This window comes from Arachis hypogaea, chromosome 14 (assembly GCF_003086295.3).
Source record: "Arachis hypogaea cultivar Tifrunner chromosome 14, arahy.Tifrunner.gnm2.J5K5, whole genome shotgun sequence".
Taxonomy (NCBI): domain Eukaryota; kingdom Viridiplantae; phylum Streptophyta; class Magnoliopsida; order Fabales; family Fabaceae; genus Arachis; species Arachis hypogaea.
In genome coordinates, this window is record NC_092049.1 from 16,472,873 (window position 1) to 16,499,985 (window position 27,113).

Sequence of the window (27,113 nt, forward strand, 5' to 3'; positions counted from 1 at the left end):
CGACTTCCCGGGCTAAGGATAGGCCTGCCAAGAGGGCCTCGTATTCTGCTTGGTTGTTTGATACTGGAAATTCGTATCGTACCGACTGTTCGATCGTGATCCCGTCTTGGTTTTCGAGTATGACTCCGGCGCCTCCGTAGGTGGAGTTTGATGAGCCGTCGACATGTAGTTTCCATGATTCGGGGGTGAGCTTTCCCGGAGTCATCTCGGCGATGAAGTCGGCCATAGCTTGTGCTTTGATCGCATTTCGGGTTCGAATTTGATCTGGAATTGAGATAGTTCGATGGACCACGCTAGCATTCTTCCCGCTAGGTCGGGTTTCTGCAAAATCTGCTTGACCGCCTGGTCGGTTCGAATCGTCATGGGATGAGCTTGGAAGTATTGTCGTAGGCGCCGGGAGGCTGTAAGGAGTGTGAAAGCTAGCTTTTCTAAGCGTGAGTAGCGAGCTTCCACATCTTGTAGGACTTTGCTTATGAAGTATACGGGTTTTTGCTCCTTTTTCTCGTTTTCACGGATGAGTGCTGCTGCGAGTGCCCCTTCCGTTATGGAGAGGTATAGGTAGAGTGTTTCCACTGTTTGGGGTTTGGCGAGGATTCGTGGTTCCGCTAGGACCCTCTTGAAGTGTTGGAATGCTTCTTCACATTCCGTCTCCCATTTGAAAGGGGCTCCTTTTTCATTAGTTTGAAGAAAGGGGTCGCCTTTTGAGCCGATGCCCCGAGAAAGCGCGATAATGCCGTCAGTCGGCCGGTAAGCTTTTGGATGTCTTTAAGGTTTTTGGGGCTTGTCATCTCGAGGACGGCGCGACATTTCTCTGGGTTTGCTTCAACTCCGCGTTGCGTAATCATGAAGCCGAGGAACTTCCCTGCCTCCATTCCGAAGGCACATTTTGCCGGGTTGAGTCGCATTTGGTGCTTTCGTAGGGTGTTCATTATGACCTTGAGGTTGTTGGTTAGTTGTTCGCCGGATTCGGTCTTGGTGAGCATGTCGTCTATGTAGACTTCTAATTTGTTTTCGGACAGGTCTCGAAATATCTTGTTAACAAGTCTTTGATAGGTTGCTCCAGCATTTTTCAAGCCGAAGGGCATTACTGTGTAGCAGTACGTCCCGTCCGGGGTGATGAACGATGTTTTCTCTTCGTTTGGTCGGTGTATCAGAATCTGGTTGTATCCGGAATATGCGTCCATGAAGCTGAGGTATCGGTGACCGGATGCAGCGTCTACCAATCCGTCGATTTGGTAGGGGAAAGGCGTCCTTCGGACAAGCTTTGTTGAGGTCCGTGTAGTCGACGCACATTCGCCATTTCCCGTTAGATTTTTTCACTAGTACGACGTTGGCTAGCCAGGTCGTGTAGGGGAGTTCCCGGATGAAGTTGGCCTCAAGTAGGGCTTTAACTTGTTTTTTGACTTCGGTGGCTCGGTCTGATTACATTTTTCTTCTCCTTTATGCTACTGGTTTAGCTTTGGGGTCCACGGCTAGACGGTGGGACATTAGGTCGGGGTTTATTCCCGGCATATCGGCTGGTGTAAATGCGAACAAGTCTCTGTTCTGTTTCAGGAGTTGGGTGAGTTCTTCTTTAAGATCGTATGGGAGGTTCCTATTAATGAAGGTGTATTCTTCCTTGGTTGGCCCTATTTGTAGCTTTTCCATGTCTCCTTCTGGTTCTGGCCTGGGTTGGCCGTCTTGTCGCGCATCTAGGTCGGCTAGGAATACTCCGACTGCGTCTCGGGATTTTTTCCTTAGGGCTAGGCTGGTGTTGTCGCATTCGGCTGCGACCTCTCGGTCCCCGTGGATGGTAGCGACTGAGCCGTCGTCGGTTCTAAATTTCATGAGGAGGTATTTGGTGAAGATGACTGCAGAGAAATCGTTGATTGTTTTTCTTCCGAGAATCACGTTATAGGCTGTGGAGTCTTTTAGGACTACGAATTCAGATAGGATTGTCTTTTTCTGGTTGCTCGTTCCTATGGTGATGGGAAGTGTGATTGAGCCATCTGGTTTGAGAAAGTTGTCTCCGAGTCCCGTGACGCCGTTGTGGTGTGTTTGGAGGTTGCCGTTGTGGAGCCCAAGTTTATCGAAGGCTCTTCGGAAAAGGATGTTCGAGTCTGCCCCGGTGTCTACTAGTATTCTTCGCACTAGTCCTGTTCCGATTCTTGCCGAGATGACGAAGGGGGCATCCTCGGCCGAGGTGCCGTGCTGGCAATCCTCGGGTAAGAAAGTTATCATGTTGTCGGCCGCAGCAGGTGGGGTGTGGTTTCTGACGGCCATTACTTTGAGGTCTTTTTTCATTGTTAGTTTTGACTTACTTGATACGTCCTTGCCTGTGATGACGTTTACTATGATGGTTGGATCTTCCTCCGGGCTTTCCCTGGGGGGTTGCTTTTGGGTTCTTGGGTTACGCCCTTCTCTTTCCGTCGACCTTTCTCTTTCCGCGCGTCTTGGTTCTCTGATGATTTTGGCAAATTCTGGGAGTTTGCCGTCTCGTATGGCTTGCTCGAGGGCGTCTTTAAGGTCGAAACAGTCTTGTGTTTTGTGACCGTAACCCCGGTGGTAGTCGCAGTAGAGGGTTTTGTTGCCTCCTATCCTTTCCCTGAGTTGTCGGGCTTTCGGAATTATACCTCGGTCTGCTATTTGGTGATATATCTTGGTAATTGGTGCTGTTAGGGGCGTGTAGTTAGAGAATTTGCCGATTCTTGGTGGTCGGCTGGTATTTGTCGGTCTGGGGTGGTCTCTTTGGTTTTCCCTGGGTGGTGGGTTTTGGCGAGAAACCGAGTTGCCGTGTTGGGTGTTGCCGTGTTGCCGTTTGTTGGCGGCGACGACCTGGCTGACTTCTTCGTCATTGATGTAATCTCTTGCGACGTTCTGGATCTCGTGCATGGTCCATACTGGTTTAGTGGTGAGGTGTTTGCAGAAATCTTCATTCATGAGTCCGTTGGTTAGGCAAAGGCTTGCGACGGAGTCCGTGAGTCCGTCGACCGTCAGGCATTCGTCGTTGAAGCGATCGAGGTATTTCCTTGTGGATTCGTCTTGTTTTTGCGTGATCCCTAGTAAGCTGATGGGGTATTTGGCTTTGGTGATTCTGGTTGTGAATTGGGCCATGAATTTTCGCGTTACATCGTGAAAATTGGCTATGGATCCGTTTGGGAGGGCGTTGAACCATTTGATCGCCGATCCTGCCAGGGTTACCGGGAATGCTCTACATCGGACCGCATCGGCCGCTCCTTCCAGGTTCATTCTGGCCTCAAAGGCCGTTAGATGTTCCTGGGGATCTTTGGTTCCATCGTATTTCATGTCAGTAGGTTTGTCGAAACCTTTGGGGAGTTTTGCTCTTAAGATTCTCTCTGTGAAGGGTGTAGCTCCCATTATTATATGGTCGTTTCTCGTGCGCTTGGTGTTTCGGTACCTCCGATCTTCATTCGAGTAGTGTTGGTGACTCGGTTCTCGGGAAGCGCTGCGGTCGTGTTTCTTGTTGTATCGCCGTTCTGGCGATTTCTCGTGTCTGTGGTCGCGTGAGGCACTGCGATCGTTTCTACTGTCGTGTAGTCGGGTTGGCGATCTGCCGCGGTGAGACTTTGATCTGGAAGTTGCGTGGCTTCCGCGTTCGTTGTTATGTTTTTCTCTGCTGGTTAATTTGCCTTCGAGTTCCTGGACTCGGAGGCAGAGATCCTGGATGATCTGTGCTGCTTTGTCCCTAGCTTTCTCGGGATGTCGTCGGTCCGTGACGTCATGGTCGTTCGCGTGTTGGACAGTACTCGCTATTCTTGCTTGGTTTGTGACCTCCCGGTGCTCGGGGGTTGGGTTAATCGGTTGAGAGTCATCCTGGCTTGAGGGAGTTTCCTCCAGGACGTCCCCCATCGGGCCCAGCTGGCGCAGGTCCCCACAGACGGCGCCAATGTACGAGATGTCTCCGGTACGGGTTTGAAGGGTGGATCGGGAACCTACGGGCCAGGCTGGAGCCGGATCGCTTGACTTGGAGTGATGGAGGGTGGTACCTGCAAAGACACTCCGACGCTCAAGTCAGAATGGATCTAAGAGGTAGAAGGTGTGAGGAATGAATAATACCTGGAGGGACTTGGGTCCTCTTTTTATAGGCGATGGCCATTATCTTATCTTATCTTGCTTGATTAAGATAAGAGAGATATTTGAATTCGAAAGTTGGTTAGGAGCTTTGAAGGGCCGGTTCTGGGCCTTCGGGTTGAAACGGGTTGTTCCCGGATGACCGGGTGCGCGGGATCCGTGGGCCGGATCCGTAACACTAAGTAACTCTCCTACTATTACTAATATTTATAATAATTCTTAATCTTATTGCAAATGGAATATGTCAATCTGTATTTCTCCAAATGATACATTATTTGAGATTTTGTTAAAGCTTCGTTTTTAAAACATAATACCAACTTAAAATTTTTTTTTCTTTTGTAAAATTTTAGAAATTAACTGTTATAATTTTAAGTTACAAATTTAGGATAAAAACTAAATACATTACTAAACAATGGATAATTATTGGAGAAATTAATTTTTTTTTTACAGGTGATATTATTTTTTTTAAGTGCAACTCACTTGACTTAAAAAGTTAAATTTGTCTTTCTAAAAAATTCAACTTGCATCGATTTTGTCACGATTAATACAAATTTTCTCAGTTAAAGTGATTTACATGACAAGTAGAACTCCATTAAAAAAAAGAATATTAACCATAGACAATCGTCAACCTTGGGCCGTTAATATGGAGTTAACCAATGTATAGTTTAGCAAGTCACGAGTATTTAACTACACACCCTTTTATATTTTCGGAGCTTTCTTGGTGTATGTGCTGATTTTGCGTGCCAAAAAGATCTTCACGTTAACCGAATCATTAAGTAGAGCCTATTGTCATAGGGTACTATTTTAAAGATTGCAAAGGATTTGTGAAATCTTTTTTCTTCTTGGGAGAGTTTCCAACTGCCATGATCATCTCAAACGTCACAATACAAATTTTCAATATGCTCACCCTAGATGGTGTGGAGTTAGAGTTGGAACCTTAAATTTAAATTTGAATGTATAAATAAAAACCATGAGATGAATCAATTAACACAGTATAGCAACTAATAATACTCCAAAATTTATAATATGAATGTATTCTATATAAATGATAAAAAAAAATTTGTGTATAAAAAGTATGTCTTCATAAGAAAATAGAAGCATAATTTACAATTTTTTCTTTATTTTATTAAAATAATTAAATTTGTTGTATATTTTTTAATTTAATGCAGATATAACATTAGACGAAAGATTTTATGCATTTGTTTGATTATGTATTATAATTTAAATATGTTATTTTTAATTTTAAAAACAAAAAATATATTTTAAATTAGTAAAATAATCCATTCATTTGAAAATTTTATATCCAACATAGCTCCATATTTTTTTCTGTTCGACGTTGAACCATTGGTGAAGCTTTGTTGGGACAATAGGGCCACTGCCCCACAAAACTTTTATAAGTATTTCCATTTTAAACAAAACAAATGAGCTCAACTGGTTAAAATGATATAATTCCAATTAATATACTTAGGTTCATCACCTAAGTTTATTATTCTATAAAAGTTTTTTTCTTGCATTAATATATATAGATCGATATTACATGGAATTATATTTCGTATCTCATAAATTTTAATGCTTTATTTTATTTTTACAATAATGATAATTATAGTATAACGGCGGTGACATCAGTTATTCATAAAAAATTAACATTTATTTTAAATCATCTCAACATTACAAGGTAAATGTTACTTATGTTATGTTAGTACAAAGGAGTTAGTAAAGAAAAGAATAATAAGTAAAAAATGTCTCATTTTTTTCCTTTAATTACAAGGTGCTTACCAATGTATTGACCAATAGTACGCTAATGAGTACGCTAATTAAAAAATAACATTATAATAAATTACATTAATTTTTTGTTTATTCTCTTTGATATTTTCATGTTTTTTTACTAATTAAAATATTCTAATAAATGTATGATCAACACCCTTTACATTAGTAAATTTTGATATTTTTTTTTTTTAAATTCAACATTTTATTTTTTTGTAATATTTTTTTTACTATAATGAAAATAATTGCAAAGATAATTCGTCTGTATAATTTGGAGAGATTTATATTACTGAAAATAAGATTAATCCTTTAAAATGTTACAAAATAAATTTTTGGTCGTAATGATTTTTGTATAATATACATAAGAAATCATTTTTCTGAAAAAGTAAATCAATTTTTATATTAAAAAAATGACTCCTAAATAAAAATTAAATTTTAAGATCAAGATCTATTTCCACAGTACCTTATTTTTTCAGATTTCCAAAAAATATAATGAGTTACCTAGGTTGCTTTATGTTGTGCTTGGTTCCATAGTGTTTTTTTTGTTGTGGCTGTAACATGTTTCAGCTGGCTTTGATTTCTCAAGGACATTTCGATACGGTAAAGATCCACTCTTCCAAAATATGCATCCAGGATGAACTTCCATGCAAATTTCATAACAAGTGCCATGCGTGGGTTCTAATGACACTGCCATTAGGTTATGGTTATGCACGATTCAATTTATGCATCTAACTTTAACGTTCATCGTATCCCGTCTAAGGATTCGGCGAAAATAGAACTAAGGTGATGTTATATCCAAATTTTTTCACTATTATATAAAACTGAATTTAATTATTATATAATCGTAATTGAATTTGAAAGTATATCAGTGCGAATCCAACATCTTCTCTTCATATATTACGCATGACTCTTCACTAACTACACGTGCCTTGAAAGTAAAACCGTATGATAGCTTGCATTTAATGCAACTTATCAGTCGAGGGAAACTTGATGAAATGATTACCATTCTCTACCATTGGAGAAGCCTCAATCTGGTAACTGAGGAGGCTTGTACACTACGATTGGCGGGAAATAACCTAAACCTAGGTTGAACGTAAAAAAATTAAGTGGTTTTCCTTTGTAGTTAGGGGGATGGGGCATTGATCATATCTTATTCTGTCACCCATCGTCTGATGCCTATAAAACCCAACTCCAACTCCAACCCCTCTCATCATACACGAAAGCCACAGCCTCAAGTGTCGGTTGATGTAGTTTCCCCCGATGAGAATGTTACTCGTAATCAGCCTCAGCCAACTCAAGATGCGACCTCTTCAATGAACCTTGAACTCACTATTGATGTTGTAAGTCAGTTTTGTCATCACCATAACCAAGCAGCTCATGTAATTTATCATTGTTAGGGGTCTTAATGTCATTACCAAAGTTTCTTCTTGTTTGTATACTGTGCGTCCTACGCCACCACCTTCAACATATTCACCGAGTTAATGATGTTACTTTTTTCAGCCACTACCAGAACAACTTACGCAGAACCCAATGCATACAGAGCAAGATCCAGCTACAACGGAGTTACTAAACCGAGTTATGATGGCCATCAAGGTAGGTTAAACTATGTCGTCTCGTAGAAAAAACAAGCAACCAATAAGGTTTTCCTGAATCACTTCACCCATGGAAGTATATGAAACGATTTAGTGTGTCACAATGGCTATACCATATAAATTAAAATTTGAGTACTCACATTTTTCTTCCCTTGTATGAGGTGTTTTTTTATGACTGTCATGGTACAACTATTTGTTGCCTGCAAAAAAAGGCTTTCGTTGTTTTCATTTCGTCTTGGATCTTACAATAATTGTCTTAGAATGCTTTTTTCCCTTCCGAACCATGTACTCTGACAAACTAATTAAGGCGATGACAACATTTTCAAAAGATGGTTACAAAGTTAGTCAACGTGAAGCATTTCATTTTTTTAACTATAATTGCATGGTGTAGCAGGAACACCACACGGTTTAACTTTGATTGTCTTTTACCCACAGACACTGGACACCAAGACTGAAGACATTAGCAATATCATGACATCCTGGACAAGCGTAGCACGACTACGGAGGGTCAATTGTTGCAAGTAGTGGCACTTCTCCGGACTCATATCGAGCGCCATGACAGTATTGTCATGATTCCAAATCCACAATCTAAAATGCCTACCGCCCAGTCAGACATGACTTTGAAAGGGATACACCTAACAAACGCTGCCACAAATGTAGCTATTATTGATGCAAGCCACACGAAAGGAGCATCACATAAACGGAGGGCTTACACACATACTCTTTCTTCACGGGATAAAGGTAAAGGCCAGATGCTCGCTACACCAGAAGGTCAAATTTTGGATATGATTGCCCGTGATTCACCCGACGGAGATGATGATCTTCTCATCGACGAGCTGAGGTCCACGCCAAGGATTATCACCAGCTCAACCGATGTAGCTCAACCAACTTACATGAACCCTTACAGGCCGGGGGTATCCCGAAGATGTTCAATTCACCTACTGATGGAAATTCACCGAAGCAGAGATCTTTAGAAGACAAGGTTTGTGCAATTTCTAAGTGTCTATTGAAATTAATTTCATTTGTCTTATTATCTGCTAATTATCTAAAAACTAACTTGTAATACACAACGGTGTGTCATCTGTATAGGAACTCCATAATCTGCCACTATGGCGTGAATTCGAGCCGACGTCAGAGGTTGCTGGACTTTACTCGTCTACACCAGGTGCAGTTAGGCCACGAAAGTCACCCAAATTGGAAAGCGTTTTTGTCACACGTAATGAATGGACTCCATCTTCTGCGCTGCGTGAGATCATGGCGGCGTCCAAAGCGAAACCAATGGAGATGCTTCCTGTAGTTAGGTAAACAACAGGGTTTCGTCAACGCAAGAGTACTCCTAATCTGTGCACTTCCAACCATCCCGGTGGTAGCCTTCCTTGACCAAATCTATCATTTTGTACGTTACATGAATTTAACTACCTGGTTATGTTTATCCATGTTCTTAAATGGTCAACTTTTTCCAGAGTTATGAGATGCGCTTTAGGCCTACAAATGAAATGTGTCTCACCATGGTTCAAAATAAGGTGGCTGCATATATTTTCGGAGGAGAACATCAGTTAGGGTACGAAGTATTGCCCTTTTGTATCTCACGTCCCCATCTATTTCTAATATTGTTGTCACATAGCAAAATTAAAGTAGCCATGTATGATACCTTTACCTATGTAAATTTAGGGAGGTGCTTTTCAAGTACAACGAGTTTGAGATGGCCAGAGGAGTTTTCATGTGCCCAGAGCACGCGGTACACCCCGATGTCAGTAAGCCGTTATATCTGATCCGTCGAACTGATACTCCTATTTTCTACCATAGCTCGAATATGATCACACGCACTCCACTCTGGTTGGTAGTAACATCACTCGTTTTCACAGATTCTAAACACCACATGCATGATGGGGTCAATTGCAGCACTTAAATACACGGCGCCTCAGACATGGTACCTTCCCTCTGTGTTTGCCCGAGATGCCTTGTGTGAGAAATCGACTGAGCAGCTTCAAAATAGTTACCAGAAGATGTGGATGCACGAGACAAACGATCTACACCATGTAAGTTGAAGACATCTATATAATGAGTTCCAACATCATGTTTGCATCTTTCTAAGTACGTATCGTTTGCAGGTCTTGGTGCCGATTTGCGAGGCTGCTGATGACTGGTATCTGATGATTATAGATGTAAAGGATAAGAAAGTACATGTACTGGACGTCTGCAGAACTACTGAGACTATGGTTAGGAGACTATGGTTAGGAGAGAGGCTAATATGAGGCGCATCGTGAGTAACTAAAAAATTAATTCATACTTAAGTATATCATGCTAAAAATTATTTTCACATCTGTTGAATTTACCCAAAAAATGATTATGATAAATTATGTGGTTACAGTGTCAAGCTTTGGGAAGGATCTTCATGATTAGCCGCAACATCGGCAACTTCAGGCATGCCAACCCAGACCCAACAACCTGGGGCAACTTCCATTACCCGGATGGTCTCCCAAATAATCTAAGCAGGTATGTCAAACTTTAATTGTTAACCAAATTGAATTGTTAAACAGATTTTTTATAAAACAAATGTTTCGAACTGTAGCAAGGATACTGGCATCTGGTGTTTGTCTTGGCTACAACATGAAGGAGCCTTCAACACCTACAAAGTAACTCAAAAGGTAAGATAACTCTGTTGTGGAGGTTTTGTCATACTGCTAGATCCATCTTTGTCTTTGAATGTTTCATATTATTAACGTACCATTCGGGGACATTCGTCGAACAAAACTAGGTGAACACTAACACCATTAGGATGAAGACAGCAATCAAGATAATCCAGTCGGACGGCAACCATCATAGAGGTTATGTTATGGTGAAGGCAGGGCTGGCTTGGCGTGACCTTGCTGGTCCAAACAAATAAGTTTTCACAACTACCGAGACGGTTTGGAAGACTAGTTCTTTCAAAATTTGCTGTTATGCTTAATGAAATAATCGTGTCTCTTTCTTTTGGCTCTCACTGAGCGGTTTTACGTGTTTAACGTAAGTTGGAATAGTTATGGCCATGGTAGTGGCCATGTGATTTAGAGTTGACGGAGTTATTTTGCTTAGAGGCAGCTTTCTCAGTCTTTAGTCTTACCACATCTTGGTAGTGTGCATGGTTTTGTAGCATCTGCGCATTTTGATGGTGTGCAGTTTGTTTATTTATATGAGTATAACTGACTTTATATGGAATGTGTGAGTATCGTGGAAGCAAATACAAAGTTACTCCAACAAGGTTATCGAAACATATTTAACATTCTCAAAAGGTTTTTTTCTTAAACAAAATTATTCTCTTTGTTTTGAGAAAAGGCCAGTTCAAAACTTGCCACGTGAATTTGTATACTTTTTTACTGTGTTGAAAAAGATTTATTGTAAAACTTGTTTCTTGTGTTGAACAAGACTTAGTATGAATGTGACTTTGTTGGAAAATCACCTTATATTGATTTTAAAATATCAGTATCATGTAACCACTGCTTTTATAGAAGTGATGTCGAATATATATATATTTATATACATATATTTAAAAAAACAAAAGCATGAATATGGTAAAAAAAATTATAAAAGTAAAGTAACGTCATTTTCTGGTTGTTATTAATTAGAAAAAAATCAAGGTTTTTTTTATACATAGAACAGCCTCTTACTCACAGCCTAGGTTATTTTGTTATCTACTATTAGCGTAAGATATGATTACAATACATTAAGAAAAATCGGTTATAATTTGTGGCTCCATATAATATATTCTTGGATTATCTTTTTATCTTAATTCATGAAAAGGCAATTAGTTATATTGAATGTTTCTGAAAAAATAATATAAATTTATGTAAACATGTTCAATGAAAATTGAATGCTGATTTTTGTCTACTAAATTTCTTTAAGTTACATATTTTATGATTTACTTTAAACCTTTAACATTATCCTAAAAAATTAATGATTTAAGAAACTAGTTATAAATTAGTTGCCCATAAGAAGTTGTGGTCCTATGCAAAATCTCATCATCAATTGCCACCTATGAATTGCTGGTGGGTGAAAGTGTACTCCGTCAAACAAATTTAGAGTACGAATATCTTAATCAAATCGACAACATATACATGATATATAGTTAAAATATGTAACAAGTCAAATGAATTGAACAATACAAAATACAAAACAAATTGGAATTAGAAATATTAAATAAACCATTTAAAGAAAATTAGAACCAGATTGAATTGAGGAAGATTTAGTTTAAAGTATTCAAAATTTTAACTGCATTAAGTTGAACGGCAAAAAGTATGGAACTTTGACATTCTTCTCTAATGGTGGAAACAAAATTCTTTTCAATAAAAATAAATGTTATTAGAATAAATTTTATTACGAGTTTAATATTTTTATTCATCCTAAAATATTTATAGAATTACTTGTAGATAAATTTTGAAAAATTAAAACAGGATTTTTAATTTTAATTTAAAAAAAATATTTTTAATTTTAAAATAAATTTTAATTTAATTTTTTTATAATATTAATTTTTTACCGCATATAATTACTCAATTATTTTTTAATCATATATAAATAAATTACTCTTCATTAGAATTTTTTGTGTTATTCGATTATATTTTTTGAAAAAAATTAATTATTAAAATAAATAGACTTTTCACAACAAAAATAATTAAAAACCTATGAACGAAAAAAGTAACCATCATGATAATTTTTTGTATTTTTAATGATATTTTAATTATAAACATAATATAATTTAATTATATTATTCATGAAATGCGACTATAGATGATGATAAAATTTAGTTATATTAATTATATATTACCTCATTATATTGTATTGCTTATAAAGTTAGATTATAATTATGACAATAGAATTATTCTTATATTATTATATGTGTTACTAATTGGTGGTGTTAAAATATTACTATTAATTATAAATAAGGTTTATAATTTAAAAAATCAAAGACTAAATTAAAAAGATACAAAAAAATGATGTTAAAATATTATAACTCTTTAAAATAAAAATATTCGAAATTCAATTCAAAATTATTTAAAATTTAAACTCAAAAAAAAGTTTATATTCAATGTGTTTTGTATTAAACTTATTTAATAACCTATTATATCATATTAGTTGACGTTAGCCTTTATAATGTTAATTTTCTAATAACACTTTACTAGAAAATACCATTTTTTTAGAATTTTTTAAAAACTAATTAATATTATATATATTTTGTTACACTAAATCTTGTTATAAAAAAATTATTTATTTTTAATGCTTATATTAAAAATAAAAACAAAATTTAAATTACTAAATTTTAATCTATAATGTAATATTAATATAGTAATTGTTTTATATATTGTACGAATATAAATTAATTATTTTTTTATTTATAAAAATTTTAAGAGCTTGTTTTATATATATATATATATTTATGAATGTGATATATTTTTGTATATAAATAATTTTTTAAAAAAATCTAATAGTTAATCTATAACATTTTTTGTTTTAGTTCAAATTAAATGTTTTGTAATTTTTTTGGAAAGAATTTTTTGAGGAATTTAATGATATGTGATGAGAAACACCGAATAAACTATACAGAAACCAATTAAAACACAACATGAAAACACCTTTAGCAAAAGATGAAATAGACGTCTTTATCTTAGTGATCACCAAAAGAAAAAATCAATCGATTAGTAGCAAGAGAGTTATAAATTTAAAATCATTTTGAAAACAATTAACAACAAGATAGCAGAATAATAGCTGCATTTTAAAATTGAGAATGTTTTGAAAAAGTGTAATAGCCATTACATGGCCACAAGATACGCGATTCACATTACCTTGTCCTTAAAATCTACCACTCAGTGCGAAGTTTATAAATATGTATCCAATTCCAATACGTAAACCTCAGGAAACTTAGAATGTAGTATCATTTCTGAATGGGTTTAGACTTGCTGTTTCAAATGTCTCTGTTGAAGGATGTATATCCGGCTCCTGAGCACATTGCCGCGATGGTGTGGGCCCATTTGGACATCGCGTCCTACGATGCCCGAGAACGCCGCAGGTGCTGCATCTCCTTCGCTTAATGCCTCTAGACCCTGCAGGTTCGTTGCCTCTGCCGGTTCCCTTCGTCCTAACGCCTATTGGGTCCTTTACTCCCCCTTCCCAGGGTACAGAATGCGTGCTTGTAGCTTGACATTGCAATCCATTCTTTATTTCCAACATATTTGTCTCATGCACAACCTTTTGACAATATGTTTTATAGTCTTCCTCCCTCATACAAGCAACCTTTGCAAAACGCTGCTTACAGTGTTGAAGTAGGGCTCTAATCCTTGCCCGATAAGTTGCTTCTGGATCAATGTGTGGGTTACATACCCTATCCCGGCACAAATCCATTCTCGCTATCTTGGACCACCGCGGCAGAACCAGACTATTGGGAAGCGAAGTAATGTCTAACCGAACAAGAACAGCAATGATATGTACACAAGGGAGGCCAAAGGACTCCATTCTGAGACAAGTACAATGAAATGTGTCCTGTGATGAATTCTGCGTGACATTCCATGTCCTATCCGGCCGACGATATTTCTGTGTGATGTAAACGCAAATATCATCTGCTTCGATGCACTCCACAATCGTAACACGAACCAACCGTTTTAGAGACTCACGATATCTAACAAAAATTTCCCTTGTATAACACAACGCATCTGACTTTTCTAACTCTGGAAACTGAGTCTGAATGACTGGGGTGCCATAAGATGAACGAAACTCTAGCTCGTCCTCATTGTCTCTGAGAAAATCAACACATCGCTGGAAGTTTGTGACAAAATCTAGGACTCCATATCTCTTCTCAACAAAGCGACCAAGCTTTGCATGCAATGACTCACACCGGGAGGTTGTCCTTATCCCTGCAAAGAAAGAACCACGAATGTATGCCGTTGCCCAGCTAGACTTCTTCGTGTACAAATCCTTAACCCACTCATGGTCACTTGTCCCACATTCTTCGACCATTGCTTGCCAGTGCATTTCAAACTCTTCAACCTCAAAGTCTGCAAGCATGCAATGTCTGAACAAAGATGTGAATCTTGGATTACAAACATTGGTTGTCGCATTCCTTATCAAATGCCAGGCACAGAGCCGATGGTGAGCTTCGGGAAACACTTGCTGGATTGCTATATGCATAGATCTATCCCCGTCAGTGATAACCGCCGTAGGTGGTTTTCCACCCATGCACTCGAGGAACTTCGTCAAGACCCACACGTATGAAGATTGTGATTCACAGGAAACCATTGCAGTGCCAAAAACACAAGTTTGCATGTGATGATTCACCCCGGAAAAAACAATCACCGGAAGATTGTATTTATTCCGTCCATATGTTGCATCAAAAGCAAGAACATCTCCAAATAATTTGTAGTCTTCTTGACTACGTCCATCGCTCCAAAACAAATCACACATGTGATTCCCAACCCCAACTTCATACCGCCAAAACATTCTATCATCAATCCTTGATGCATTGGCTAACGCCCTCAAGGCAGCATTCACATCGCCATTTTGAAGGGCTCGCTGCCGCCTAACTTCATTGTACATGTCTCGCTTAGTAAATGAAACTCGATTAAAACCACCAGCTTGTGCAGCTATCGACTCATATATTTTTGGAATTGATATCCCAACTTGTCTCATGCTATCCAAATGGACTATGTCAACATCTGAAATTTTACGGTGTGAAGGCAAGTACTCAACAAACTTGGCAGGTAGAAGATCATGGTTGTGATTGTCCACAAAACGTGACACGTACCATTTTCCGGTGCTATCTCTTGGTTTTATCCGCATCTCAGCTGGACACCCACACCTAGTAACAACCTTATGCTCCCTTTTACGATGATGCATCTGAAGCCATTTCTTATCTCTAAAGCCTTCGCGGTTGCACAGATAAGTGAATCGCAAAAATTCACCTTTCTTGTTTCTTATTTTCTTCCCTTGTCAGATACCAAAACCTCTCACATGGCTGTACTCCTCATACAAACGTGCTGCCTGCTTAGGATCACTAAACTCCATCTGTATAATATCATCGGCAGTTAAAGAAATTCCTTCAACAGACATACTGCCATTTTCCTGCGTCTGCTTCAATGCTTCTGATGTCACGTCCTGCACATATACGAATTAAACCAAAAAAAACTCATTAGGAGTTAATTATTCTAAAGCCAAATACAATGTCACAAATTTAATCAGATAACATTCGATTTATAAATAATTATGACATGCACCTCTGAGTAGCCACCACTATCAACCGTATCAAATGCATCTGAAATGCCCGCAAGATTGTCAACTATAGTTGTCGGACCATCTTCCATTTTCTTCAGTGCCTTCCCCTGCCTCCACAAACGTCCAACGATATGATCTAGGTGCCTTCAGTTTTCCCTTTTAATATACCTGTAAATTCACAATATGTTGAGACGTTAATTGTTTATGCATAATTATCATTTCCATCATAAATGCAACTCCAACATTGTCAGTATCACTTTTGAATTCCTTAATGATCAAAATAATTTAAAATTTATGTTTACATTTCATATATTTTCGAAATCATACTTGTATAAGTAATAAGAGACCCTATCACTTTGATGATAGATCTTTCAAATGCTGCAATTTCCATTAAACTCGTTAAGTGAACTTCAAAACATTATTATTCTAAAGTTGTTATAACGAAGACTCAATCAAAATATATTTAAATATATTACATGTACTCAGCTGTATTCTAATAATTTATTATTCTATTTTTTTATCATCTTCATATACATTTGGTAAAAAAAAAATAGATCCAAATCTATTTAACTCAAATTCTTATCTTAACTATTTACAAAATTTAAAATTTTCCTCCCAAAATAAATTCACAAAATTTTTATTCCTCATATCCATTAAATTAAAATTTTTCAATTAAAATTTTTTTAATCCAATGAGACAAAATTATAATACTCATTTTCTTTCTCAATTTCAAGTCCCATCCAATTTACAAGTTATATTTTCTCAAATAATCAAAATTCAGAATCACCTCCATTTTCTTTATCTACCCCCATTTAATTCAATAGTCGAAAATATGAGTACACCAACTAATACATTTTAAACTAAAGCTGTTAAAATTTCTAATTCATCGATCCAAACTACAATTGAATTAATACAGCACACAATATTCAGGATTTTCTCACAATGAAGATTTAGCAGCTATTGATTAATTCAAATTATTTAAAATAACTATAAATATTTTTAATTTAAATTCAACTAAGACAAGCATTACAGTAACAAATCTCAAATTTAGTTTCTCTCTCAACTTTTATGATAAATAGTCTCACAAATAGTTATGTAACACTTTATACGATGCAAAATAAACTCAAACTAAAGCATTACAAATTCTCTGAATATCAACATTTCTAATATTTTCATAAATATCATTATTTCTAAATCAACCTATGCACGCTGTCTTCACTGGTATTAAAATAAAAATCACAGATCTAATTCCAGAGCTAATATATGAAATAAACAAATCAGATCTTTATACCACTTCATAACTGTTCTATTTATGCAATTCACTGCTAAAAAATACCTACATGACTGCAATACACTATTCAAATACCCCAAACTACTAAAAAATACAAAACTAAGCAAATCAAACTACATCTAAAACAACCCCAATGGCCACAAAACTAGTACAGTATCGGCTAAAACATGACTCACACATTGCCCTATTATCAATTCAGCCTATGGCCATAAAACCAATTGCTCAATGCAAACACCAAACTTAATCATTCAAATCCAAACAGTATATCTGAAAATGAACTTTTTCACATTCACGCCTTATTCCCATTAAACAACTCTTTTACAGGAAAAACCTAACCCCCAAAACACCGCTCATACAACAACTAAATTTCTGAAAAAATACCCAAACATTAACAGAAAAATTAACTACATTCATCATTTTTCATGACCATTTATTTGCCTTACTAACCTCAAATCGCCAAGCATCATACTAAATTTTTTCTGGTTTCAATAATATCCCACTCTTCAGGTAACATTGCCGGAGCGGTAATATTTTCTCCTAATAGCATTCTTCACCTTCCGATTCATGGCCAAACACGAGTATCCTTAAAATCATCATCTATCTTTTTCAATAAACTCACTCTGACACCACTCTAAAACCGAGTACAGCGCGCTCACAAGGGAATTTCATTTTTTATTAAATATGTTTATTTGTTAGAGAAGCCTCGCCGAGCCAATTAACTTATTTATCACTAAACAATGTTACCAGCTGACCAAATAAGACTTTTCCATTACACATTTAAAAGACCAAATAGTAATTTCTTATTTTCCTAAACGACAAATTTAACCGGTTGACCTGTCCGTACTGGAAACATTGATGTTCCAGTCAGATACCGTGGAACAGGTGATAATTTTCCGTACATTTATTGGGTGAGTTATAACCTACACCTGTCACCTGACAAGATGAGGTGAATGATACACCAATAATTTCTGACATCTGTTTGTGCCTTGTTGTCAGGTTTTTTTTATTATTTAAACAAAGACTTCTGTAGTTATTATATATTATATAGTGACATTTTAAAAAATTAATATTTGCATAAATACCCCATTTTGAACAGTTGGACTGTTTGCTTAGAGGAACAAAAACACAAACTAAAACATTTTTGTTTAGTCATACCCAGCTATCAAACCCAAAAAACAGTGTCATATTTGAGTGTTCCTTCATTTTTTTGATAATGAATAACATTCATATTTTTTTTTGGGTAACTATTAGTACATTCATATGATCCAACAAAATATAGATAAAATTTTGGTAATTTATTTAATGTACACTTAGCATAACAAAAAATAAATATATGTGATAAATATTTTCTTTTATATGTGATAAATGATTTGGTAACATTTATTTGTTCACAATAATAACTTATATACTTTTTAATTAGACATTATAATGGACTTGCTGAATGCTGATTATGCAGCCAAATAATATAAAATTTGGGAACAAAAATACTGCTGTCTTAATAACTCAAAGTTAATTCAATTGTCTAATTATATCTGCTGATTATTGTTGTTTGTAGATAGAGTAACATAGTCGCAAACTTTGCTGGGATGATTTAATCGATAGATGCATAATATTTGCGTTCAGAAAAAGAAAAAATAACCATATAAAAAGTTCCGACGTTAAAAAAAAAATTAAACATACTTGCTGTGTTTTCAAAATGCTAAACCAAACACTCCCGTAATCAATAGATGCATAATATTAAATTTGTCATGTGATTAGCTTCCGGTGTAGAAGCATAAGAGAATCAAGTGCCTCGTAACTTGACTCACCTTTGGCCAACAATTTCAACACACTCTCTTTGACCTCTTTGACTCTCTCTTTCACCGCCTTCCCTTCTTCACCCTCCATTACACCCCTCACCACTCTCCCTATCTCCTCCCTCCCAAACACCTTCACCTTCACAGCCACCCCAATCTCCTCCGCTATCATGGTGGCATTCATCATCTGGTCAGCGTGAAGTGGCCATGCAATCAATGGCACCCCGTTGCACACACTCTCCATCACCGAGTTCCACCCGCAGTGCGACAAGAACGCACCCGTTGACACGTGCCCTAACACCCTCACCTGCGGGACCCATGAATCCACCACCATCCCCGTCCCACGTGTCCTCTCAGCAAACCCTTCTGGAAGATCCTTCTCTTCTTCTGCACGCGCCACCCATAGAAACCGCTGCTGACTCAGCTCCAGTCCCCACGCTAGCTCACTGATCTGCTCTGCACATAACCTCCCGAAGCTTCCAAACGCCACAAGCACTACAGAACCCGAAGGCTGCTTATCAAGCCAATTCATAATACATTCTTCTCTACTTCTGGAAACCGGTTCGATTTCTTTTACCAATGGTCCGATCGGAAAAGTCGGTGGCGTATCTATCTCTTTGTAGAAACTATTTTCTCCGATGGCTCGAAGTGGTTCCGATTCGAGCTCCTCGAAAGTGTTGAGCAAGATTCCAGAAACCTTGGACATCCTGTTGATGTGATAACGGTACCATTCATCATCGAGATTGTACTTGAGGGGGAGATCAGCAGTTCTGATGATGAGAGGTTTGCAACCGCCGGGGAGTTGGATCGGAGAAACTCGCCGGAGGCTTTGTTATTATCAGCGCTGTCACGGAAGAACAAGGAGAAGGATAAGAAGAGTGCGGATCAATGGGTTGATTTGGGCTTCAAAAAACAGGAAGCCAATATTTGAACAACAAGGACCCAAACGATGCTGGAAGAAATGTTTTAATAAATATGTATTTCATACGATACCAAAAAACATGTATTTTCTATTTTCGAACTTTGTATTATAATTTTTTTATTATTTACAAAATAGACACTACTGGACTAAAAATAAAATTTTCATATAAAACTTGCACACCCGATAAACGATAATAAAGCAACTTGTACTTTGTCACATGATAAAAGATTTTTACACGTGTCATTTATTTGAAAGGGACAACAAAACAAAAAGGACAAGGTGTATTATTCACCTCATTTTGATAGGTGCATGTTATAACTCACCACATTTATTGCTTAAGACACAAACAACAGCATTAGTTTGCCTGAAAATGAAAAAAATTGTGACTGATGTGTGTAGCAACTAGCAAGTGTTTGCCAATGTTGGATCCTTTCAAAATTAAGTGGGCATTGGATATCCATCCAACTTTACTCATAAATCATGTCAAGATTAGTACCAATATGCCATCCATAATAAAAGTGAAATCCCTTTGCTTCCCTTGTTATACAAAATGCTCTAAATTAGCTTACTTTTATTGTAAAATTATTTTTTAACTTTTATTTTTAAAAAAATAATATTTAAGATTAGAATTTAAAATTTAAAATTTAAAATTTAAAATAAATTATTATTATTATTATTATTATTATTATTATTATTATTTTTTAATATGTATTTAGACTAGAACAATGCTATGTATATATTTAGAAGTAATCAAACCACTAATAGCCCTTGTCAAAAAGTCAAAAGTAAAAGACAGGAAAAAAAACAAGAAAGAGGTGAGAAAATTTTTCACTTTTCTACAAAAGTTATTGGTTAATTGAAGAGTCTTAGTTTTTCGACTACTTGTTTCCTTTAGAATTTAGATTAATTATTTCCAAATTGTATTAAACATTCAAATCTAAAGAGGTATTGTATTTAAAATTTTAAATATTCTTATAGCCTTTGACTTTAGACAATGACTTTGTTGGACCAATGAAGCAATACAATTTATCTTTTGTTTTCTTCCCTCTCCATGCCACAAAAAAAAAAAAAAAAAAAATTCCTAATTCTTTGCATACTCTTACATATATTTTTGCCTTTTACTTATTCCCTTCCCCATACAAATAAATGGTACTCACAATATTCTCAAGTACCATAATTCAAACTCAAATCTCAATTGGTTTCTCTTACGTGTGTGGGTTCGAGGATTAATTTTTATACCTAAAAATATCATTATTAGGAATATAATTTCTTGGAATAATATTATCAAGTATATAGTATTTCTATGTTTGATTTGTAAAAATAAAATTTATGAAATATTAATAATATGCTTAGAAATATTTTAGTTTTGGTTTGGTTCATATTTAATATATTTGGGAATTGTGAATATTTTGTCTAAAATACCTTTATAATTTTTAATTAGAATATTAATGATTAAATTTAGTAAATATATATAATAAAATATAAATATAATAAAATAAAATATTTTTAATTAAATTTTTTAGACTCTAATTTTTTAAATAAATATAAATATAATAAAATATTATTTTTATTTTATTTTTAAATTTACTAAAATATTCATAATATCAAATATCTTTAATTAAAATTATTATTGATTCTAAATTTTTTTAAATTTACTAAAATATCCCTAATAACAAATATCTTTAGTTAAATTATTATTGACTCTAAATTTTTTTAAATTTACTAAAATACTCCTAATATCAAATATCTTTAATTAAAATTATTATTAATTCTAAATTTTTTTAAATTTACTAAAATACCTCTAATATCAAATATCTTTAATTAAAATTATTATTGATTTTAAATTTTTTTTAAATTTACTAAAATATCTCTAATAACAAATATCTTTAGTTAAATTATTGTTGACTCTAAATTTTTTTAAATTTACTAAAATACCCCTAATATCAAATATCTTTAATTAAGATTATTATGATTCTAAATTTTTTTAAATTTACTAAAATATCCCTAATAACAAATATCTTTAGTTAAATTATTATTGACTCTAAATTTTTTAAAATTTACTAAAATACTCCTAATAACAAATATCTTTAGTTAAATTATTATTGACTCTAAATTTTTTTAAACTTATCAAAATACCCCTAATATCAAATATCTTTAGTAAATTTAAAAAAATTAAATATAAAACTAATCGAAAAGCCAAGAGCAACAAGAATCCAAAAGCCACCATCAATTTTCAACAAACATTTTTTAGATCAATCAAGCCATCACCAGTTGCTGCACATTATAGTTCAAGAGGAACCTTACCTAGTTTTCCATGGATCTTAAAACCTGATATAATGGCACCAGGAACTAGGGTTTTAGCTGCTTATATTCCTCACAAAACAACAGCAACAATTGGCACAAATGTCTTCCTATCAAGTCACTATAATATTCAATAAAAATTCAAAAATAGCAATATTTAAAGCAATTTCTTCAAAAATGGCAAAAGTTCCTCCAGTTGAAGTTGGAACACCATGTCGATCAGACTATTGTCCCTTAGAATGCTAAGGTCAGCCTTCATTCTATCATCACCACTCAAACCAGGAATATCTCTCAACAGTGTCATTAGCTTCATTCTGCGCTCATCAGCTCCTTCTTTCTCATGCTTAAAATAAGAAACCATATCAACTAAAACAGCTGTGTGTTCTTGATAAGCACCTTTCATATCTCTCATTGATTCTACTACTATGTCAATCACTTCCTCACTTTTGCTCCCTCTTTTTCTTTTATTCCTTTCTATATATGAAGCACTAGGAGCAACAGAAGCACTAAGAGCAGCAGAAGAACTAGGAGCAGAAGCACTGGGAGCAGCAGGAACACCAGGAGTTGAAGGCTCCTAAAAATTGAAAGCAACACCAGCAGGAACACCAGAAGATTATTCAATATTAATAGAAATGAAGAACAAGTAGCCTAACTGATTGTACATGCTCTACACTTGTATATACAAGCATTATCTCTGCCTTGGCCAGCAAGACTAACAATATTAACTAACTAAACAGAACCTAATAGAATATTAACTACCCTGATTCTAATTTTGTTTGCATAATTACATTCATATCCTTTTTTTCTTTGTTATTATACTCCACAGAAATGAAGATCAGTATTTCTATCTAAATGCTCAACATGATGGGAATAGTTAAGGCTAGTCACAGGCACAGGTTAAAGTAAATGAAATAATGAAGAATCACTCCAAAATCCAAGAAAATACATAGTAGCAGGATCAACAATAAGTGAATTTATGTACATGAATTAGAGTTAAATGCTTACGTACTTGAGAATCAGCTTCATATTCCATTTCGGTCTCTTCCAAATTTACTTGGGTGTTTTCATTCACTTGCCGATCACTCAAGGTTGCTTTGCGCTCAGCCTCCATTGTAGCAACTGCTTGAGTTGCATTTTCTGCATTGCCTCCTTGAGCCCTATCTCTACCAAATGATATTCCCAACTCTTCAAAATGTGGAAATGGTTTATTATAGAGGCCATTAGCATTAGGATGGGACTAAAACTAAAAGAAAATAAATAAGCAATTAATATTAAAAAGCTAAGATAAATAAACTTGTATTAAAAAAGTTATTTAGAATTTACACTCTTCCATTCATTGAAAATTTGTCGCTCCACTACAATCATTTTATCTTTGTCATTTCAACCAAATCCACTCCCAGCCGTGCCCATCATCTCAACTATTGCAAAATATTGTCTTTTTAGTAATTTCACCCTTGATTCAATGTGTGGATTAGCCTAAACATAGCAAAACAATTTAGAATTATTACTACTCTGTATATGACACCACAATTCATCCAAGCATAACTAAATATAGTGAATGTATGGAGCAATAATAATCATTCAGTTTTTGAATAACCAACTTATTATAAATAAGGTAAACTATACAATTATAACACAAATATAGAATTATAAACAAAGAAAACAAGTATTATGTAAAAAAACTGTACCTTAAGATCACATCCAGGGATCTTTTCATGCAGCATTTTTTTCAAATGTTTTTCATAACCGGATTTAAATGTGCCATTGTCACACTTCCAAGAAGTAGTTGCAAGCTCTACCAAACACTCAACTAATTTTGCATCTTCGTGTGGCGTCCATTGACGCTTAGTTTGCTTTGAATTAGGTCGAGTATTCTCTTTCATTTTCTATAGAAGCAGAAAATAACACAAGACAATTTTTCATCATCTTGAAGCAAGGAATCACACAAGCATGAAAAGAACAGTAATTAAAGGCCAATCACAGAATCACTGCAATCCCATTTTCATCATCTTGAAGCAAGGAATCACACAAGTATGAAAAGAACAGTAATTATAAAATAAAATAAAACAAAGATGTACTAGGTGGTCTTGTTTGTAGTATATATATTACATTTAAAGTGAAAATTATAATATTCTACAGTATCTTATAACAAGCATACAATAAATATGAAATGAATGAAGGGGAAAAGGAGGAGGAGGAGTTATGTTGATAATTAATGATGCAGAGTATTGGCATAGGATGAATGTACAAAAGGAGGTAAAGGTGCACTCCATGAATGTGCAAAATGTAAATCAGAAAGAGGCCATTGTCAGCAATCCCTCATGTGGGCCTTTTCATCTCCTAAGATCAGGAAAATTATAATATTAACTTTTAAAAATGATTTTTTTTCTCACTTGTTTTAAAAACAGTAGGAAGGAGATACGAGCAATGGCTGCTAACAAATTGTGATACTCAAAAGGAGCTAAAATTCTGAAATTGTTTGTGGAAACCCAGTTATGCAAAAATGTGTACTAAAATAAAGATGCATCAGCAAAAATAAATCAAGCAGAAAAACTATCATCCAAAACTGAAGCATATACAAACAGTGAAAACTTTCCTGAGTATACAATGTCATAATTGAAGTAATTACTCATTAGTGCTTTCCTGTTCCAAATGATGTCCCCAACTCATCATGGTGAAACAGTTTCCGTTATCATTATTGGTTATTGCCATTTGATTAATTAGACACCCCTCCTAATTTCGTTGTGAGTGTTATTACTGCTATATTTTAGGGAATAAAGCAAATGTGCAAACTTTCATCTGGAAGAATTCTAGTGCCAAACTTCACAAAGCTTAATCTGTTTAACCCTAGCTTTCCCTTAAAACCAACCGACTAATTGACAGCTGCCGAGACCACTTCTAAATTTTATTTTAGGAATTGAAAACCATTCTTCTTCCTCATAGGCTACAATTCTTTCTAACCATAGACAAGCTCATGACCTAAAGATTTGGCTTTTCAAAAGTGGCTTATTTAGTTTTCCCAAAATTGTAATAGCTATATTTGGTAAATAAAAATGATAGTGACTTTCAATAAGCATAAGCTACAAAAATTGTGTTTGGGAAAATTGTTGTTAATATTTAAAATGAATTTAGTAGGTATAAATGTAACAAAGACAAAAATTAAATGTTCAATAATTTATAAGGCTATATTAGATATTTTAACTTTGAAAAACACAAGCTATTTTTGAAAAGTATATCTTTATAGGTGCTTTCAAAAACATTCCTAGCTTTTCAATGCTAAACAAATATGCACATAATGTAGCAACTGTTGTCTGAGACCAGAATAATGCTTCAATTTATCACTTGGTGACCAATGTATTTAGAATACTATAACTAATATCTAATTTTCGGCTACCGAGGTAAATTCAAATTGCAATTTTCTATCAGATGGTGGGGAAAAAGAAAGAGACAAGCTATGAATAAATCAGAAGGCAAGCTCACATTTCATGGCCATAAAGAAAAACAAGAACCTAGTTTACCATACACTTAAGTCAAATAGCATATGGAAGGTTCAGACTGTCCAACCTTTTCGATTTCCTCTAAAATGTGTGTGTTCTCCTTTAAGTACTGTATTGCTTTCTCCCTTCCCTCTCCCAATATGTTCCAAGACAAATTGAAAATAGAATCAATCCATGAGAATTTCTCATATTAAGACAGCCCATAATTGAAGGAAGAAAGAGAACTGGAAAGAATGTTTTATTGTTTGTAGAGTTAATTTCCTTCACTGCCGAACTATACAGAATTTGTGTTAGTAGGTACAGGACTAAAGAGAAGCCAAAGTTCACATTGTAGGTTTATGCCATTTTAATGAAAATCATGCCTTATGCAATAAAATTTAGGTAATATCGGATGTTCTAGGATTGTAGACAATATGCATGCGATTGCATCTGTTAGAATCAAAACTGGCTTTCTGGAGTTGGCTATCTTCTATTAGGAGAATTTTAGAATTTGTGACAGATATGCTGCAACTTAGACAAATAACAAATATTAACAAATAGTTATGCCAATTATAAAAGCTTCCATCAAAACTAAACAATACCACAACCAATAACCTTTTACACCATGGAAACCCAATTTTCAATATGAAACTAATGGCAATGTCATGGCTAATCAAATGTTCTTGAAACATCAAAGTAACAACGATATTAGGCATCAGAACAAGACAAAGAAAGAAACATTAACAAATTCAAAAGATCAAAATTCAGCAATTATTATATAATATAAGATTCAAAGAAAAACGACAACAAACAGAAAGTGATCTTCAAGTTTTGATCAAGAGCTGAAACTATATGCACCACAACAATTTACAGATTAATATATGCTATAACACTATATGCACCACAACAATTAAAAAACCCTCAATTTATTTGAGAAATAAAATAAACATAGTTCAAATAAGAGTTTCAGAAAAAAATAAATAGAGTTCAATCCATAGAGTTTAGCAATTTATTTGAGAAATAAAATAAACATAGTTCAAATTACAAAGATAAACAAATATTACCACTGAAAAAACAAATCAGCATCTATATATCATGAAAAAGGAATTAGGATGTATCAATTAAAACAACAATTCAAAGACGTAAATAAATTCATTTTGAATGAACTAGTAGAAACCGAAAACCTCAGAAAATGTTGTAGCAATCGAGCTCAGACGGAGGAGGGAGACCAAACACGAGCACGCAACGCGGAGGATCCGGCTAGAGGCGCGGCAGCGATGACGGCAAGCATACAGTGGCGGTGAACCGACGTGAGCTGCGATGATGGAACATGGTGCACGAATTGTGAATCACACTTTTCACAACGCGTACCACTAACCAGCAAGTGCACTGGGTCGTCCAAGTAATACCTCACGTGAGTAAGGGTCGAATCCCACGGAGATTGTTGGTTTGAAGCAATCTATGGTTATCTTGCAAATCTTAGTCAGGAAGGCAATTATGTTTATCAGTTGAATTGCAAATAGACAATAGAGCATGGATTAAAGGTTACTTGTTATGCAGTAATGGAGAATATGTTGGAGTTTTGGAGATGCTTTGTCTTCTGAATCTCTGCTTTCCTCTGTCTTCTTATTCACGCATGCACGTCCTCCTATGGCAAGCTGTGTG

At 35.3% G+C, this 27,113-nt stretch overlaps 2 protein-coding genes across 2 annotated transcripts; both read right to left on the reverse strand.

Annotated features, from left to right (window-relative positions):
* Positions 1-13,152: 13,152 nt before the first annotated feature.
* On the reverse strand, positions 13,153-17,647 carry LOC112741695 (protein FAR1-RELATED SEQUENCE 5-like). Its single transcript, XM_025790766.3, has 3 exons — positions 17,401-17,647; positions 15,665-15,830; positions 13,153-15,545 (listed from the first exon to the last, which is right to left on the reverse strand). Exon 3 carries the CDS (start codon positions 15,285-15,287, stop codon positions 13,320-13,322), a length of 1,968 nt encoding a protein of 655 aa, XP_025646551.1. The 5' UTR covers positions 15,288-15,545; positions 15,665-15,830; positions 17,401-17,647; the 3' UTR covers positions 13,153-13,319.
* Positions 17,648-18,519: 872 nt separating this feature from the next.
* On the reverse strand, positions 18,520-19,691 carry LOC112741696 (anthocyanidin 3-O-glucosyltransferase 5-like). The gene has a single exon (XM_025790767.3). The coding sequence runs from the start codon at positions 19,453-19,455 to the stop codon at positions 18,700-18,702; it is 756 nt and encodes a 251-aa protein (XP_025646552.3). The 5' UTR covers positions 19,456-19,691; the 3' UTR covers positions 18,520-18,699.
* Positions 19,692-27,113: the final 7,422 nt, after the last annotated feature.